This window comes from Trachymyrmex cornetzi, unplaced genomic scaffold, assembly GCF_001594075.2.
Source record: "Trachymyrmex cornetzi isolate Tcor2-1 unplaced genomic scaffold, Tcor1.1 scaffold147, whole genome shotgun sequence".
Taxonomy (NCBI): domain Eukaryota; kingdom Metazoa; phylum Arthropoda; class Insecta; order Hymenoptera; family Formicidae; genus Trachymyrmex; species Trachymyrmex cornetzi.
Genome location: NW_017296059.1, coordinates 4,481,931 through 4,500,575, shown reverse-complemented (window position 1 = coordinate 4,500,575; position 18,645 = coordinate 4,481,931). Strand labels below are relative to the sequence as shown.

Genomic DNA, 18,645 nt, shown 5'->3' with positions numbered 1-18,645 from the left:
GCGCTTCGTTTAGTGTAAAACATTCGTGGTTCGTTACAGCGACTGAAAGACCGCGGAAACTTTACGGAGCTCGCCTAATTAATCGCCTTTCGTTAGTATCCTTTCGTCGCGCCTGCCGGCCGTTATTACGCTTCATTGGTAGCTTTGCGGAGCCTACTCTTAGCGAGGAAGAGAGAAAGAGAGACGCTTAACGAAGCGTGACACGGTAACCGACGACGGTTTAAGTAGTAACCGCCTTCTACGCCCTGGTTGGTCAGCCGTTGCGTACTCGCAGCCACCGAAGGCTGTTCTAGGCCGTTTGGTTATAGTAACCGTTAGGCAATGCTTCTTGTGCACCGGTGGTTACCTTAAGCGTTCGTCTGAGCCCGTTGTCCTTGCGAAGATTCGACCCACCGTGTATCTCGAAAAGCACACATACGGCGACGTAATCGCCGTTGATCCGTGAACGTAAGAAGAAAAGAAAATAACGAGCACCGTAATCAAACCGACGAGTAAAGAGTTATTTTCTTCTCTCTTTCTCTCTCTCTAAAAGTAATTTCTTTTTTCTCACGCATCATCGATCGAAAAATACAACGATCCGATGTAGCGTTCATGCCGTGCATTTGCAGTCTGCATTCTTCGTAATGAGTTTGCTTCGCGCGGATCGAAGTCGAATATTCTCTCACTGAAAAACATTTCTGGTTGAAAATGAACGAATCAGAATTTTCTGGTTAAATTTATTAGAATTCTAGTCGAAATAATCGGAATTTTAGTTGATAATTTTTCTGGTAAAATCTACTAGAATTCTTATTTTAACCAGAATAGTTATATCAATTCTAGTTATCTCAACTAGAATCTTAATAGATTTAATCAGAAAATTCTGATTCGTCCATTTTCCACCAGAATTACTAATGATCCAACCAGATCATTTTTCTCAGTGTTTTAATGATTTCACTGTTAGATATCAAACAAGCAATGGTGACCCAATCTCTTAAGTTAAATAACATTTTGTTATTTTTAACTTCTATGTGTATCAAAATGTAAATCAATCCATTTTGTAATAGCTTAGTTTCAAAGTAAACAACCGTTCATAATAAAGTAATGTACTTAACAAATATTGAAAGATTTCAGAAAACCACGAGTAAAATTGGCTTAAACTGTAGTAGGTACTCTCTAATCAAAAGTCTTCTTAGACAAAAACATAAAAAATAGATAGATTTGCTGCTATCATTTAAAAGTTGCTATTTTTCGATCTAATCGAATTGAAAAGCCTTCTTTATTTACTTAATTATTCATTTTTTAGTAACTACTACTTTTATACGCAGAATAATGAGATCAATCAATTGATGTAAAGAAAACACATAATTTGCAAATATATATGTTGCAAATTGCATAATTTTTTGGAAAAACAACTATATATTTTTTTTACATCAGTTGGATTTATCTCATTATTCTGTGCATTCAAACTATAACATACTATAGTTTAAGCCAATTATCAGAGGATCAAAAAACTCGTGATTTTGTGTAGAGTCAAATTTAATACTTTTTTAGGTAAAATGTTCAGCTCGTTCAGCTTCATTATTTTAGTTAAATGACATATTGGAATATATAGGAGCTGTGGAGATCTGTATAGAAATGATCAAAAATAACTCAAATTTGACGTAATTTAACAATCTGTGTGTGAAATTCATTCACATTTTTCGTACACGTTTTGATACGGCTGACGCCACCTTTATGGCGCATTAAGTCGTAACTCGTGATACTTCGCTGCTTGATTTACGCGATACGGCGGTACCGTTTTTATTAATTCACAGGGTAAAGTACGCTGTCTCGGCAGTGCGATTTAGTAAAGGAGACGACGCGTTATTTCGCAGTAACGTGAAATCTCTACAGCGCGACGCGTCGGGATAAAAGCAGCGACGGAGGTGGGTGCCGAGACGTGCCGTTGCTCTCGCGAGGGAAACTTCGAAATTTATTAACTTGTAAGGTACGTTCTTGCACCGGGCAACACAGCCACCCAGAACTCAATAAAATGTACTTTCGTTACTTTCACGCAGTCTCTTTTTCCTCCCTGTTCTCCACGCCGTTCCGGCGTACGCTCGTTTATTTGTTGGCCGCACGATAAAACTTCTCTCTCCTTCGTCTCTATCTCTTTCTTTCGTTCTTTTCCGTTTCTTCTCGTTCTGGCGCATCTCTCTCTTTTCTTCTCTCTCTCTATCCCGGGATCTTTTCATTTAAACTGTTCGCCGGTCGTAAGAAATAATGCTGGAAAAAGTTCCCGCTTACTCGACTCAGTTACGAGATACCCTTTTTAACGATCGCACTTAACCGCGCCTTTTGACGCTGACGTACGACGTACACAATATTCGCGATTGCAACGGGAATTAAGTCCGATATAAAAATCCAGTCCCTTTGGTGGCTGATTGGCGGGACGTACGTAGATACATCGTATACATTTCTTCGCGCTTTATATCGTCCGAGTTACGAGAATCTCGTATCTCTCCTGGCGAAAAATAAAAATCGGAGTGTATATAAGTCGTATGTAAGGGAAGAGCGACAGAAGCGTAAACGAAGCTTCTAGGAGGTGAAAATTGAGACAGCGAAATGTAAAAGAGGTGTTTACGCTGCTTTTACGTTTCGTTGTCTCAATTCTCGCCTCCTAGAAGTTTCATTTACGTTTCTGTTAATCTCTTCGATTTATGCTCTGATTTTTATTTTCGCCATGAAAAGAATCATTTTGTTGAAGTATTTAAAAATTGTATTGTATACACACAGATTTGAAAATCATTTTGTTGGATCATCAAAATTATTGAAAATCATTGAAAATTAAAAAATAATGTCAAATACGATCCGATAGAGAACGTCAACATGGTCAAAGTTAGATGCTTCGAATAATACAATATATATTTTTTATTAAATCAATTTATTTCAGATACACCCAGAGAAAAGTTTCTTCGATTTAAAGAAATGTTTCTTTGCTATACGGTTAAAAAAAAATTTCTTTGATTTGTGAACGTCGTTTCTTTGATTTGAACATAATTTCTTTAAATCAAATAAATTTTATTTGATTTTAAAAAATAATGTTTAAAAGGAAATAATGTTTATAAATCAAAGAAACTTTTTCTTTGATTTATGCGCCGATAATTTTTCGAACTTTTGACACATTCTGAAACGCTAATAATCCTCCCTAAATTAAATTAGAAAAATTATAAAGAACTCATTGCGAAAAATATTATCTCAGCTAGGGTTCATAAAAAATAATGATCAATGCTGCAAAAAGTTTTGACATATTCTAGCAACCCCAGTCCTACATTAATTATTTTAATTAAGTTTAATTTAGTTCAACAATATTATTTTTATATCTGTATGTTGCTAAATTTTTAGATACTTTAGCAAAATTATTCTTATCAAGCAGGGTCCTCTTTTTTCCTTTTGCGAATCTCATGAAGCAAGAAAAATTCGGTCGCATCAGCGATGTGTAACAAACGCCGTATAAGATCAGCATAAATGTATATACTTTCTTAAATTTTTTGGAGTGAAATCTCACTCTAGAAAATGAAAATTGAACCAATATTGAAAAAAGAGCTCAATTTTCAATTTTTAAGAGTGAGATTTTATTCTTTAGAGTAAGATTCACTCTAAAAGCTTTAGAGAATACTTTAGATGTTCTAGATGCGCAATCACCCATGCCTAAGATTACGTAAGTCTGCATCGACGTGGGGGTCGGCAGCAGAGATTTGATGAGCGTCGCTTTTCGAATTGTGCGCTCGCTCAACGTCGGCGACAGAAACCGACCGTAATAATGGTAGCGCGTATAATACGCTTTTCGCGATTCCGTAAAGTATGATCAGTATGTACAATGGCGAACGGCGGCACGTTCTATGGTCAACTATAAAAGACATCTGTTCGCTTTTAGAGTCTCCTTTATACCGGGATACGGTGACGTCACTCTTCGCACTGAGATAAAACGAAATGGACGCCCACTCCGCTACCGCGAGTCGCGTAACACCTTGTGTACTCTTCTTTGTACCCCTTCTCTCCCCCGTTTTCCGCCGTCCACCCCTTCTGTTTTTCGTGTGGAACCATCGAATTCTCAACGAGCCACATTGACTGACGCGGGTGTTATACGATGGGACTTTAACGAGTGTTCGTCTAATCGTCGTGAACCGCATTTCGAGGAAAGTCTCACGCGAGACTGCTTTTGGCACGGTTATTGCCATGAACGTCATTGTCGTTCGTAAATCATTTACCGCGCTCGTTTCGACGCGTCCGTAGCAACTAGGTGCAATAGTAGTCAAGAAGACGATTCGATCGAATCTATTTCTAGGTAAAAATCGATATTTTTTACTTATCTACAATTGCTTCTTCTTTTGCGACATTCGTTTATAGCAAAAGATTTATCAGAATTATAGTATTTTGAATAACGTGTAGTCTCTAAAATTCTGCAACGTTTGATTTCTTTGAGACTCAGTTTTTATCTTTCACTATCCATTGCTTGTTTTCGCAACATTTTCTCATAGCAAAAGAATTATATTCATTTTAAATCATGCATATTCTTTATAATTTTATAAACTATTTTTTCTTTAATACTGAATTTTTATCTTGTTTTCATTAAATGTTACATTTAATTGATACTTTAATGATATCACTTCATTAAGTGTTATTAATTTTAACTCTTTAATTTCATTAAATCTCTCTTGATTATTACATAGTTTTAACTTTGTTGTACTGATCTTGCATTATTGTGTCTTAATTACCTTTGGAATTTTAGGTAGACTGTGGTGTAGGTTGAAGTTGTGGTAAAAGTAAAGCTGTGGTAAAAGTTAGTTAAGTTTACGTCTCAAGCTCATTTGTTACTTGATTATAATCTACACTCGTCTGTTTGTGTCTGCTGTTGGCGATCGAATCTCTTATTATTTTTCGCTTCTTATTTAAAACTTTCTTATTTAAAACTTTATGAATCCGTGACCTTTTCTTCATGAAGCGTACTTTGACATTTGATTTCTCTCGAAACGTTTTAAACTTTTAAAGGGATAATATTATCTCGCCAAATGATTGATGCAGCCTTTCCGGTAGACTTACTTTAAACGTCTAATGATAAAGCTTGATGAACGTACACAATATTTTTTTATTATCTCGATGCATTCATTACTGTGACTTCTGAATTTTGATAAATAGATATAATTTACTGGATTTACTTGGATTTGTTATCTCATATTTTTCTTTTCCTTAACTCTTTGAAGACTGGAACTTTCTAACAAAATAACTTATAGAAGATCTTGTTTTCTAAGAGTTTTCGGAATCGCTAATTCGATTCTGGCCTTAGAATTTTTTAATTCAAATTTCAAAGAAATAATCAGAGTATATATAATCGTGTAACTTGATTTTAGAAAGTTCTTGGTTTAATATTACTTTGTAATAAAAAATCTTCAGAAATTGATTTTTATGATATATGTGTGTGTAATGAAATAATTTTTTTTTTAATTTCTCTGTCCCTTATATAATCGTGTAACTTGATTTTAGAAAGTTCTTGGTTTAATATTACTTTGTAATAAAAAATCTCCAGAAATTGATTTTTATGATATATGTGTGTGTAATAAAATAATTTTTTTTTTTTAATTTCTCTGTCCCTCATATTGAAGCTATCATTGCACCATTTCGAATTTTTATTTTTTACCTCAGATTCGAATAAAGCGTTAATCAGATTATCCCATAGATTAATAGCGAATTCAATTGGACGCACTCAGCGTACGATTGTGCACATTACAGCTGTCGTACATAAAATAACGTAAAGATATGTTTGTAAATAAACATAGAAATCGATTAAATCGTGAAATACTTAATACATTTTATTGTACTATTAAGTAAAATATGTATTTCATAATTCGAAATATTTGCATTTCATTTTTATACTCAAATTAAATCAATATATAAGTATAACAATTTTATTATGCACCAGTGCGCACTAATGTTTCCAATCGAATTCGCCATAAGTTTCATACAAATCGAGCGATCAATTTACAAAATAAAAGGGGATGATCCCAAATGGAATCGCCAGAATCCACAAAGAGTTAATCAGTTCATTTGTTATCCAACTCTGTTTTTTATTTTTGCAAGCTAACAGGTACATGCATGTAAGTGTATACGAATGAGACTTTCGCGAATTTTTGTTATTGGACTTTACTTGGAATACTATACAGTCAGAATAGCGACGATATCGCCACACACAACAGATGTTTTTAATGACAAAAAATAGATAATTACAAATGACAGTGGTTCGCGAGGTTGGGCCAATCTCGAAGAATGGTTTGCGATCTCGTAATGACGCGTTGCGAGATTTCGTAAGGCGGCGTTAACGCCTTCCACCGAGGAATCGATCTAGCCAGCCTAGTCTTAGGTTGGCACGATGCCAGCACGGGCATCCCGACGCTTCCCGAGATGGTGGACCGAGTCCGACCGAAGGCAAGCGTCCCGGCGTCGGCGTCGGCATCGGCGTCGGCACGTCGGACGTCCGTCAGTGCGCGTGTGACATGGCTGCGAAGCGCTACGACGGCGACCTAAACGACGCCCTCCACCTCGCGATGTGAACACACCCGCCCGCGACACCCTCGTCTGCGATCCTTGCGCGACTCCTCGCAGCGGTATATCGATACCCAAAGCCAATGAGGAGATGAGTCACAGTGATCGAGCTACACAAAAGACTACAGTCTCGATAATGCAAGCGATCGTCGTGTGATTGATATCGATACGTCAGAAAACAGGAAGAGGAAATCAGTTTATAGGGATCATTTATAGGGAGATTCCCTTATCATTCTTTTACGTTATCGTTATCATCGGTGCCACACTATATTTTCTTATCGGTGATTGCGAAAGTTTGTAATTGTTTGGAGATTATTCATGTAAATAGGAATAAAAGACGATCTCATCCACGTGACGAAAAATCAGGACGAACGTTGTCTCGCAGATTTCTTTTGAGACTCGATCACTCGAATCGATTATCATGTTGGGTCTCTGATCGAGCTGTTACGACAACACGGTGATCGCGGTGTCGGGATATCGAAATGTGTGGACAGGAATAGGCGAAACGATGTAAGAGAAAAGTGCGAGGTGACCCGAATCCGTACAAAATGGCAAATCGAAAGGGTTGATCCTCAGCAAGTGCGATCTTGTCTCGCGCGTATGAAGCACAACGTACCATTCCCACAGACAGACGAAGCTGCATTCCCTCTAATCTCGATCGCGACGAAAACAGTGGCCGAACTGTTTTCGAAAAATTGTATATAAATGCACGCACAGAAAGCGTGCGTCGTCGGCGCATATCTATTCCTAATCGAACGTTAATCACTTTAATTAATAAGATTCGCCACATTTAGTGCTGCCTCTCGTTCTCATCTCGTGGCGCCAGAGTGTGAACTATAAACTGTTACGCAGACAGTCGAACTCTCTTGAAATGCTTATATCAATATACATCGCCAAAGCTTTGAGTGCCTCAAATTATATTCATTCAAATTTCCTCGACGATGAGGCTTTGAGCGGAAACGTGGACGATCGAGGATAATCCTCGGAGTCGCGATCGATGATCGATGGTTAACTCGGATATTGCATGTAATACAGCTGCGGGCTGCACGTCAAGACAATTTCCTCTCATGTCTAACTAGGATAATAATTCGTCGCGTTGCCCCCCGCGCAGAGAGAGAGAGAGAGAGAGAGAGAGAGAGAGGGAGGGAGAGAGAAAGGAGGGAGAAAGAGTGCATGTGAATGTGCGCGCTCGTGCGTGTCTATGCGCGAAGTGCATAAAGCGACGATGGGATATCGGTGAGATCACGAGGTCACCGCAGAATGCCTGAGCCGAGGGCAAAGCGCTGTAAACACTGTGACGGTACGGTACGCGTGGCTAGCTGGACTGCAACACGTCATGATGAGTGGTTACCTCGCTGACCCTTAACACACCTCGATCGCTTGCGACTAACATCTGTGTCGACTAATAAAGAGTGTTACGTTTGAGCCGAGATTGCGTTTCAATCCCATTAACCTCCTACCACTATTGTGTTCGTGTAAGAATTACAGAACGTCGCTTCGTCACGCCGAGTTTTACGCGAAGTCGTCGAGTATGTAAGTCAAGCGGCCAAGTTACTTGCCGAATGTATCTGAGGCAACATTCCGCTTGACTTGCTTCTTTGCGCGACTTTGTCATTAACTCTCCATAACTGATGGTGGATTTATTGGACCCACTCAAATGTCCATCTTTTCATAAACATTTCAAATAATTAAATTTTTTTATGTCTGCTAATTTATTCTTATTAAAATAACTCAATATTCCTTCTTTTTTGTATAAGTTATATAATTTTGCCTTTTTGGCTTCTTGAAATTAATTAGTGCCTTTTAATAAACATAGTTGAATGGGTCTTACAGATCCGGGATCAGTGATTGTATTATATATTTGAACATCGATTCTAGAGAATTAAATGTCGTATCACATCTGTACTGAAAGCAATATGTTGATGAAAATTTTTTTAATTGAAATGAGAGAAACGTACATAGTTAAATTTATAATGAGAATTACATCGAGAAGTCATGTATCTAATTTGAGTTATTTTTAATCATTTTTATAGGCCGCCACTTCTACTTAATATGTCATTAATTTTACTAAAACAATAAAGTTAAACAATTAAAGAAAAATATATTAAATACTATTTACTTTAAAACTAATCAATTGAACCACAGAAATTAGACATAATTATCTTTTTAACCACATGTTTTGTATTAAAATAATTCACACACACTTGAAAATTAAAAATAACAAATGTTATTTAAGGAATTTATTTAAATTTGATCCTTTTAGTGTTTAATATTTAACAGTGTAATAAAACTGAGAAATAGAAAATTCTAATAGGCAAATTACGATAGTACCATTTAATTTGCTAATCGTTTATCATGTAATTGTTAGCAAACAACTAGACTTAACTCTTCATGTTAAAAGTCAATGGAACTAAAGTGAAATTTTTCACAAACGCAAAGAATACCAATTGGGATAGTACTATTTTATTTGTGGGTCATTTATTCCACGACTGCGACCGGACATTTGGACCAGGCTTGAGGCAGACCGAGACGAATGAATGCGCGAAGCGCATTCCGGATCGGACGGCGACCACGTCCAACTGCACTCCTTCCCCTCTACTCATCTCGTTCTCTTCCTCGGGCTTTTTCTCTTCATCCCTCTGTCCTCATCTTGTCCTTTTTTTCCTCGTCACCTCTTGCACTCCATTCTGTCAGTATTTTTACCCACGGTTATTCACCCTCTTATTTGTAGACGCTTGACGGTTATCCACCTGTACTGTAACCATCGGTTTTTACACCAATCGCGCCTGATTTTATCGCGCAGTCTTCTGAAAGTTCTGAATATTATGCGGAATTTATACGCGAATGATCTAGAAGAGCTTTTAGGATAACGGCTTTATTTAAACATCGGATTTAAAATCAAGATCTTAGTGCCGAATTGGTGGTTTATTTGAATTTCTTTTGCGATTAAATCTCCCCTGTAAACACCGAATCCTACAAGTATGCTAACGATCACTAAGATTCCCGGTATTGACCTACTTACTTTCCTCAACGGTTTTACATCGAGAACGCGTTCGCTTTCTTTACTGCTGCATCTGTTGATAGTTTAATAAATACCGTCGCAAAATACAGCCAGACATTTGCCATAAGTGTCATAGTTTAAAATGCATATCGTTCTTTAACTAGGGAAGGAACTGTCGTTTCCAAGGAACAAACTTCATGGATGACAAATGAACCGTATTTCCGTGGACTCTTCGAAGAGCTAATTATATACACATGTAGGATGTACGCTAAATCGATTTTCTCGATAGTCAGAAATCTATGTCAGAAAGCTTTCATGCAGCCAAACACTATGATATATGATGTTGAAAAGCCGAGAATTTCTTTTCACTCTTATAGGGAAACTTATTCTTCTAATTAAGTGTCGATTTTTTTTAATTAGCTATATTAATTATGGAATTTTGTAAATGGATCAACTCTGTCACGTGTAAAAATTACATCTAATCTAACCTATAGATTTTTTTAAAGTTGAATTTCAGATATTTTGTGAAGGTCTTTCTTTTATTTGATAATTCTAATTTCTATTAATGAGTTTTCTATAATAAGCTATTACCTAAGCTTTAAGTTTTAAGCCGTAAGACCAGTCACAGTCGAATATGAGAAGAATAATCAACTATGATTGGTCCATTTTTTACGGTTTAAGATTTAAAGCTTAGGTAGGTAACGGCTTATTGTAGAAAACCTATAAAATTCTTGCACGTTTCTGCAAACTTATTTAACTTTCGTCTTGTATGTGCTTGTCAAAAATTTTACGTCGACATTCCATGAACATAAAACAAACGAATCGGCTCGTTTCACGAATATAGAAACGATGATGTGATCTTGCTGAAAAAGTTGAAGGTTACATGCTTTAGCTTTGTCTCATACCGAGAGCGCGTAATATATCGTTCATTTACATCCACCTTTTCTCGTATTTAAAAGAGAAACGTTAATCGAGTGACAACGAAATTCTATTCTCGTTTCATCGGATACTTTTTTTTTTATTTTCTTGTCTTTTGATATCGCGCGGTTACGTAACATGTGACTTATTTTTACGTTTTTTTTTTTGTGATGGTCACCGAATTCGCGGTCAATAAGTATAAAACCGTCGGTTCTCGTGGGCGTTGACAATCGCATGGATCGCGGGATGAATCGCCCGAGTCGGACGATCGATAAATCTTGATCTAAATTTATCTTCCTCGCGGGAACATGTTGCTCGTAATCCACGTTGCTTTTTTCGATTTATGGCCAGCGCCTTCCAGCTACAGCTTTACAGCTTCGCGCTATTGCGTAAACACACATTATCGTACGCTATTTTGTAAATTCATGGCAATTATTCAGCCACTATAGTGATCTTTGTAGCGTTCTCGAGGGTTTTGTCTTGACTAAAAATCTTATAACAGCCTGGCCACGAGAGAGTTCGTCAAAATCATACGAGAGAAAAATGTATACCTATTATCTCGTTCTAAGGGACTGCGCAAAATAAAAGGAATGGTGAATATGGAACAGAGAAAAAAGAACAAGAAACAGGAAATAGGGAAAAGAATAGAAGAACAGAGAAATATCGTTAAGGAACAGAACTATTCTGCGTTAACATTATGTTTGATATTGAATTCTCTATTCCGTTTCCTGTTCCCTATTCCTTTTATTCTGCTGCTCAGTTCCTAACTTTACTGTCTCACTTTACACATAAAATGTAATAATATACATTTATGTATATACAATGTAAACATTCTATGAATCACCGAATCCATTTTCTTCGTCATGAACTTATAAAGTTCCTATCTTATTTATATATTTTTATTTATCAACATTAAAGTTATCTAATTTATAGTAATTTTAATATTTTACATGGCTCGTATTATCTACATGAAAAAAATTCGTGTAAAAATTCGTGTTTACGTAAAAATTTCATGTAAACGTAATCTTGAAATATACATACTGTATACCTACTCTGCTCTAAAGGTCATCGATATTTTGGTTGTGAATTTTGGTAGATAAATTTAAATTTGTAAAAATAAGTAAAATACAACACTTTTATGATGATAAAAATTCGTTGTTAAAGCTTTGACAAGTATACTAGAATTTTTTAGATTTTTATACAATCCAGAAAAATTTTTTTCTATCTTTTTTCAAAAATCTCTGTTGCTGACGAGAGTTAAAAGAGATGAAAATTCCTGTTGTCGACGAAAGATTAATTAAGATTAAAGAATGAGACAATTAATATACACAGATAAACAGATATACATATTTTTTTCTTTCATAGGATTTTGACAAAATTGCTCGTGGCCAGACTCTGTTATAGGATCTCTAGTCTGGACATGTCTGACTTTGTAGTTTAATTTTTGGACGGCGTGCCGGCGTAAGTCTAACGCCTATTTCACTACGGCATAAAAATGATTCGTAGATACGCGAATGGCTCATAAACATCAGGTCGAGCAGCTGTCGATTGAAAAACATCGGCTATATTTAAGCCTTATTGCGTTAGGCATCCTATGGCCAGTCTTGACAATAGATCGAACACAAATTCATTCCGCTCGGTGCTTATACGGGATGTGTGTGTATAATCGGAACACAGATGTGATTAATCGTTTCCTAAATCCGACGCTCCAACCCAGCCAGCGAAGCAGTCAATAGCAGAGCTAGGAAAGAATGCCGCGTCCAAATATTATGAAAGTAGGTCTAAGAATTTCGGGACATTGACGGCCGGCGCTGCCGCCCACAGCATAGATTTAAATGGCTTTTAAAGAGCAACTCTTTTAAGCGACTTCGGATTTACTGTGTAAACATTATAAATCTAGGCTAACCTAGGCGAGTGCGAAATTACAAACGTGCGCTAACAGGTGGATCGTGCATCAATTTTATCCACTTCCCATCATTATCATCGCCGCCAGTCGTTTCTGTCGCAATTGTCACAGTTTTTGTGGACAAAAGTCGTAGATCTCGTCCAGCGTGGCCGACCTTCGCAGGATTCGCGATGGATTGGTTCGCGGGATGAGAATTTGGCATTACGTCGTCGCGGCTCTGGACGACTCTTACGATTATTTATCGGCACGGTATGCGCGAAACGTGGGCGATGGTCCCCTCGCTGCTCCACCTCTTTTCCGTTTTCTGGCCGGACTCCAAACGGCAGCGACACTCTCACACCTATGGATTTATTTCTCGTACGACGGTCGGGTTATACGTGCTAACGCGTCTACCATACTGACGCCTCTGAGTGGAAGTCTTACGTGCGAACGCCTACGCGTGCACGCGCTGTTACAGGCTTACGCATTACGTCGTCGCGATTACGTGTATCTTTCGCGGATCACGCATCGCGTTTGCGAACTCTCGGATTCACACTCACAACGTTAACAGAAGTGCACTAAGTATGTTAAGGTCTCTACTCGATATCGTCTAGAAACGATAAAGAAAATATCCAAAGCTACATTAAATCTTGCGCGCATGTCAAAGTAACACATTTAACAAATGGTTCTTTTATTGCTAGCATTCATTATTCAGCTACACATCAATTTTAATCCTTGAAATTACTTTTGAAGTGCCTTTTAATCAATATATAAATTAAGTTACACAGAGACTCATTATCAGTAATTGTGTTACCAATTTTGAGAATTAATAATATATTTTATTTTCAATCCTAAGTATCTTTTTTATCAGATTATTTATTTATACCTATGTATTCAATTTTAAAAAATTTGATTGTGAAAGCATATAAATGGAAATGAAATATAAAAAAAAAGAAATTCTCGGCGACTATAAAAATAATCCTCCGCCAACAACTAAAGACATCGGTATTGTGATTGTGAATATTGGTAGATTAAATCTGCAAAAACAAATAAAATGCAATCCGATTTATATGATGATACACGAAAACTTGTTAAAACTTTGGCAAGTATACCAGAATTTTTTTAGATTTTTATATAATTCGGAACAACAAAAAGTTTACTCTGTTTCTCTCGAAGACCTCTATTGCTAATGGAAGAGTTAAAATTCATGTTGCCGACCGAAGGTTAAAAATAAAAAGAATTGATGGCCTAAAATGAACTAGATGCAATAAAGTAATCATCTTGCTCTGTTTACAGCGCTAAAACGTATCTATGTTTTTTTTCTGTCTACATTATACGACAATACTTTTCTCTTTGATTCTGACAGCAAGAGCTATACCTTGAGCTTGCTATTCCCGTCACGATTAGGCTTGTTTATGACGGTGGAATAGAATGAGAGTAATCTCGAAATATGACGTTAGAGTCGGTATATATTTAACGGTGTACGCCGATTGATTCCGATAGAGTAACGTAATATCCGCCGTCTTCCTTTCCCCGTAATCTTTTCCGCCTCCCGTTTGGGTGCACACGCGCCGCGTTCTTCTGTTGCTCTTGGCAGATACAAGCGTGGTTTACGCCGTAACAGCTGTGCGCGCACGCACTTTGCTCGCACAAAACATCGCTAATGGACCGACAATCCCGAATCCAGTCGGCTTGAGCGTATATATATGTATATAGTATGTGCTTTATCTACACGCACTTTCCTCGTATTTTTCTCGTCTCTGCGAGATTATTGTTGGCGTATGAAAATAATATGTGAAATTGAACAAAAAATTTGCACTTTAACTCCGTAATATTTGAATGTTAGATGGTTGTTCTCTCATGCATCGTAAAATGTTATTAGTAGTAATTTGACATATGTAGTAATTTTACATTATTTTCGTGTAACGCTGCACTGAGAGGAAAAAAATGGTTGCAATTACCATAATTTAACCTTTAGAGGACGAGAATCCATTTTTTTAAATCTCACAGCTTTTTAAGTAAGATTTGTTATTTTATACTTTTTGTATGTCTTACCTCAAAATATTTTAAGCTGTAGTGGCTTTCTCATCCTGTAAAGGTTAACTATACTTTATAGTAATTTTTTGTGCCATCCGTATATTTCTTGAGAGCATTATAAATATAATTATTATCAATAACATTACAATAATAATAAAACTATATAAAAATGGAGCTCTTAATCGTAATTATTTTACCATGCAATTATAGTCACGAATATCAAACACTTTTCTCTCAGTGTGGTGTACGGATTATTTCAATATCACTTCTTTTAAAACATCATAAATCTAAAGATAAAACTAGTGGTCATTATTTAAATAAAAATCAGTATTATGATTGAAACTATACACTTAAACACTACTTCTCGTCTTAACAACGTAGATTCCAACAGGAAACCACCCTGGAATGTAGAATGAAAACGTCGACGTGCAAAACACACTTCCTTATCTATAAGCTATAACTTCGTTTTCCGCAATTCGGCACGTTCGATTTTGTCATCGGGACCCGAACGTTTCCGCACGCCGCTGTGAATGGTATCACGCGGCGTGAATCATCGTATTTATTACGCACGCCAATGAAATTCGGCGACGGCCTGATATATAGATATGCCCGCATACGTGCAATGCGCGTGCATATGTGCGCGCATATGTGCGCGCACCCGATGTGCCGAAGCTAAACATTCCGCGGAGCATTCACCCTGGCATTGCTGTAAAAATAAACGGATCACCAACGCCGCACACCCGCCTCATCTCCGCAGAGGTCTCTGTTTCATTTACGATACCACTGAACCGAAGGTGACGTCGCTCTTCCTATCTTCTCGCGGCTTCCTCAAATCAGCGGATGACCTTCGTGGCTGCGACGTCTCGACGGAAGTTAGCAAATATCCTCTGCATCACAAGACGAAATCATCGTTTTGACCACGACTATCTAAACTCGGTTCAAGATAATTCTTGAAGTCTAAGCCTTGAAATCTCGAGAAATCTTAGACTCCTCGTTTCTTCATCTTCAAGAAGTTCCTCCGTAGTTCGGGAAATGCGCGAAAAGTTCCGCCAGTGAGAGATCTGGCGATTCTCTAGTATTTTCCGCGAAGTATAAGCGAAGAAAAGAATACGCTATCGCGAATACGTGCCAAAAGTGAGTCAGTGAGTTGGATGGCACACGAAATTAGATAGCGTAGCTATTACGCGCGACCACCGGCGACGTCCGGCTGCTCCCGTTCAATTTGCATCATTGGAACGTACCTGTGTTGATTCAGCGGCTCGACGCGAACTGTTCTTACGACGTACGGTCACACCTATTACATTGTCGTCCCGCGTTAATCGAGGCTGTCGGTGATTTTTTGGTGGCTCGACATTTTGCAAATTGCACGTACTTGTCAAAAGATGCGGTAGCCGTTCGGGCTGGACGTCGCCGTTGTCCTATCGCCATATATCATTCGCTATACTTAGAACAGAACGAGTGCCTTTTGCAGCGGACGAGAGTGCCAAAGACTCATCACGTTAATTCATGTTGCTGCAAAGTTCTTTTGCCAGCAAATTAGACAGAAAAATTTATGATCTTAAACGTATCGGAGAAGAGGAAGCAATAAAATTTCAAGTTTCTGTTAAGAAACAAATGTATTCCCACAGAAATAATTTAGTTCAATTGCGAAATTTTATTTTGTCATTTATCTTCATTCACTGATGTCTAATTAGGTAAACCGTCAAATAAAATCGAGTGCACATTAATCTCATGCTTGGTAATATTATTAATATTTTAAATTTTACGGACACATGAGACAAAAAATATATTTAAATGAATCTGGATCGTAAACAGCACGTCAAGAATTAGAAGCCTTCTGGCACCATTTTGACGAAACACCCTTTATATATATATATACACACACACACACACACACACACCTAATAATGAGAGTTCACGAATGGAACAACAACGGAATCCGAGATGAAAAACGATGATTAGACGAGATATGACGACACTTGGCATGGACTTGGCGAGAAGTCTAGGAAGCGACGCGGCTGTTGTAGGCCCTTAATGAGCCCAACGTGAGATCAGTCCAGCCTCTTTAACTCCGTTGCTTCTGTCAACCGTCTCTGTCCGCTAAGAACTTTCACTGTCTTCTTCTTCTACTCGTCCTCTTCATCTCCTCCTCCGCCTCTCTACTCTCGCAGCACGTCGTCCGGAGGATGACCTGGATGGTACCCAAACGAAATACCACCTTCACTGCTTCCTTTTTCACGAGTCATTTTGGAGAAACGGTTGTCGCTCCAGCTTTCTTGGATTATAACGCTTTAGGACTACCGGGCGAATATGATGCAACCTAATTTTCACCCACTGAAACGCAAACAACCGTAGTACATAACTGACTTTTTAATTTTTTTTTTTACAAAACTTTTACGATGTTAAAAACAAAAATGTCAACTCTATTTAAGAAATACTTTGCATAAATGATGATATTTGTAAGAATATGCCTAGACATGCACTGCAACAAACTTTATTTTTAACTCTTCGATCTTTCTTTTATTTAAAATACGTACATATGTATGTACGTCAAAGAATTGAGGAAGTAATTTTTTTACCGCTCGAAAATACGCGTGGTGAATTGGCGACTGAGCGCGGTTACAACGTGCCAGAAAGATGATTGAATAACCTTACGTTCTACACCGGTAATTCTGTTGAGCGGTTCGACGTCAGTGCCATTGAGTGCTATCGAGTGCCAATGAACTGATCTCTCCTGATATCTACGTAATCGTTAGTCTCGAGGGTTGATGTACTCCTGAACATCACGACGGGCACTCCTGATCTACTACGATGTCTGTCGTAAAATCGTATGACAGATTAATTGAACGTTAGGCAATACGCACTATTTCGCGAGATCTGGCACGTATTTTGGCGATACGCTTTCCCATTATCTACTTCCTGTTAGCGTCATTGTATGATCGCTAGTGAGCGGTAAACTGTAGCGACGAATTGGCTGCCTTCCGGGCTGCGTTCTAAGTCGAGTTGGTCGACACGAAAGTCGTTTGCCATCTCGACGAACGGAGACGGCCAATTTTCGCGACAAATATTTTCAGGTATTTTTACGCGGATTAGGCTAGGTAGAACTAAGTGGATGGATGACAGAAATATGCGTTGGAGAATATTTAGAGCGTGTATATATAAAATATCTGAGAGGATACGCGAATTACCGGATGCCGATAATTAGAAGGCATATGGAATACTTCCTTTTGGAAGTTTAACGAGTTCTCCACGATCATTTGAAACTAGAAATGTCTCTTAATTAAGATTCTATTTCATACTGCCATATCTTAAATATTTTATTAATATTAAATTTTAAACGACGTTAGCTTTAAAATAAAGATTCTGATAAAAAATTCATTTTATGTATTAACCTAAGTATATATAATTTTTTTAACTATATATTTTAAAAGAATTAATAGTTGTGCTAAGGTTTAATTATCTAGCACTTATCAATTAGAAAGCTTCATGAAAAAAAAGAAATAAATGGATCCTGAATATTCTTACTCTTATTCGTATACCTTATGACCCGCTTTGTCAAAAGTGTGACATGGGATAACTTGTAAATGTTCATTAAATAAAACCATATTTTGCATTTTCATAACTTATGAAAGCAGCTGAACGTCGCCCACGTTCATTGAGCGTCGCTCATAATTCTTTGTTATTCTGTGTTCCTTTAACATTTTGGAGAGTACGACGCACGTTTGTCTTTGACTCCCGCGCAATGTTACTTATTATATCGCAAGGTAAAAATGTCAAGTTCCATTATAGTGAGGGCGAATGAGAAGTGTGTATGACACATCTGTCATCATATTCTGGCAAATCGTGAACTGAGGCGCCGTGAGATAAACAAGTTTATCGAGCCGTAGCTAAGCGTTGCTCCTAGAAAATTAGGCGACGAGGTATATTCCTGTCACGATGACAGGTGTACCCTCCCTCACACTGCCCTACGACAATTCTCTGATTTGCTCTAAACTTCCGCTAAATTTACTCCATGCAATAAGTCTACGGAAACATTGAACAATTATTTGCGTAATTAATAACACCCAAAACACTGTTTCTTGATCTTACATTTAGAATTTATTACACTGAGAAAAAAATATAGTCAATTTTAATCAATATTTAGTTCGATACTGCCAACTAAATATTTACTTACAGTAAATAAATATTTGTTTAGTAAAAAAAATAATTGTTAAATCAAATTAACATTTCTTGTATCAAATAAATG

General features: G+C 37.4%; 1 protein-coding gene across 3 annotated transcripts in view; it reads left to right on the top strand.

The window, feature by feature from the left end:
- The window catches only part of LOC108757857 (MKL/myocardin-like protein 1), a 223,559-nt gene that overhangs the window by 8,452 nt on the left and 196,462 nt on the right, over positions 1 to 18,645 (top strand). For 2 of the 3 annotated variants that reach the window (XM_018502515.1, XM_018502514.1), the window contains exon 1: positions 6,511 to 7,858. The exons of the other annotated variant lie outside the window; for it this stretch is intronic. In XM_018502515.1, coding sequence (XP_018358017.1) covers positions 7,819 to 7,858 — 40 coding nt within the window. In that variant the 5' untranslated portion in view covers positions 6,511 to 7,818. Of the gene's footprint in view, positions 1 to 6,510; positions 7,859 to 18,645 lie in introns of those variants that run through there. 3 annotated transcript variants of the gene reach the window in all.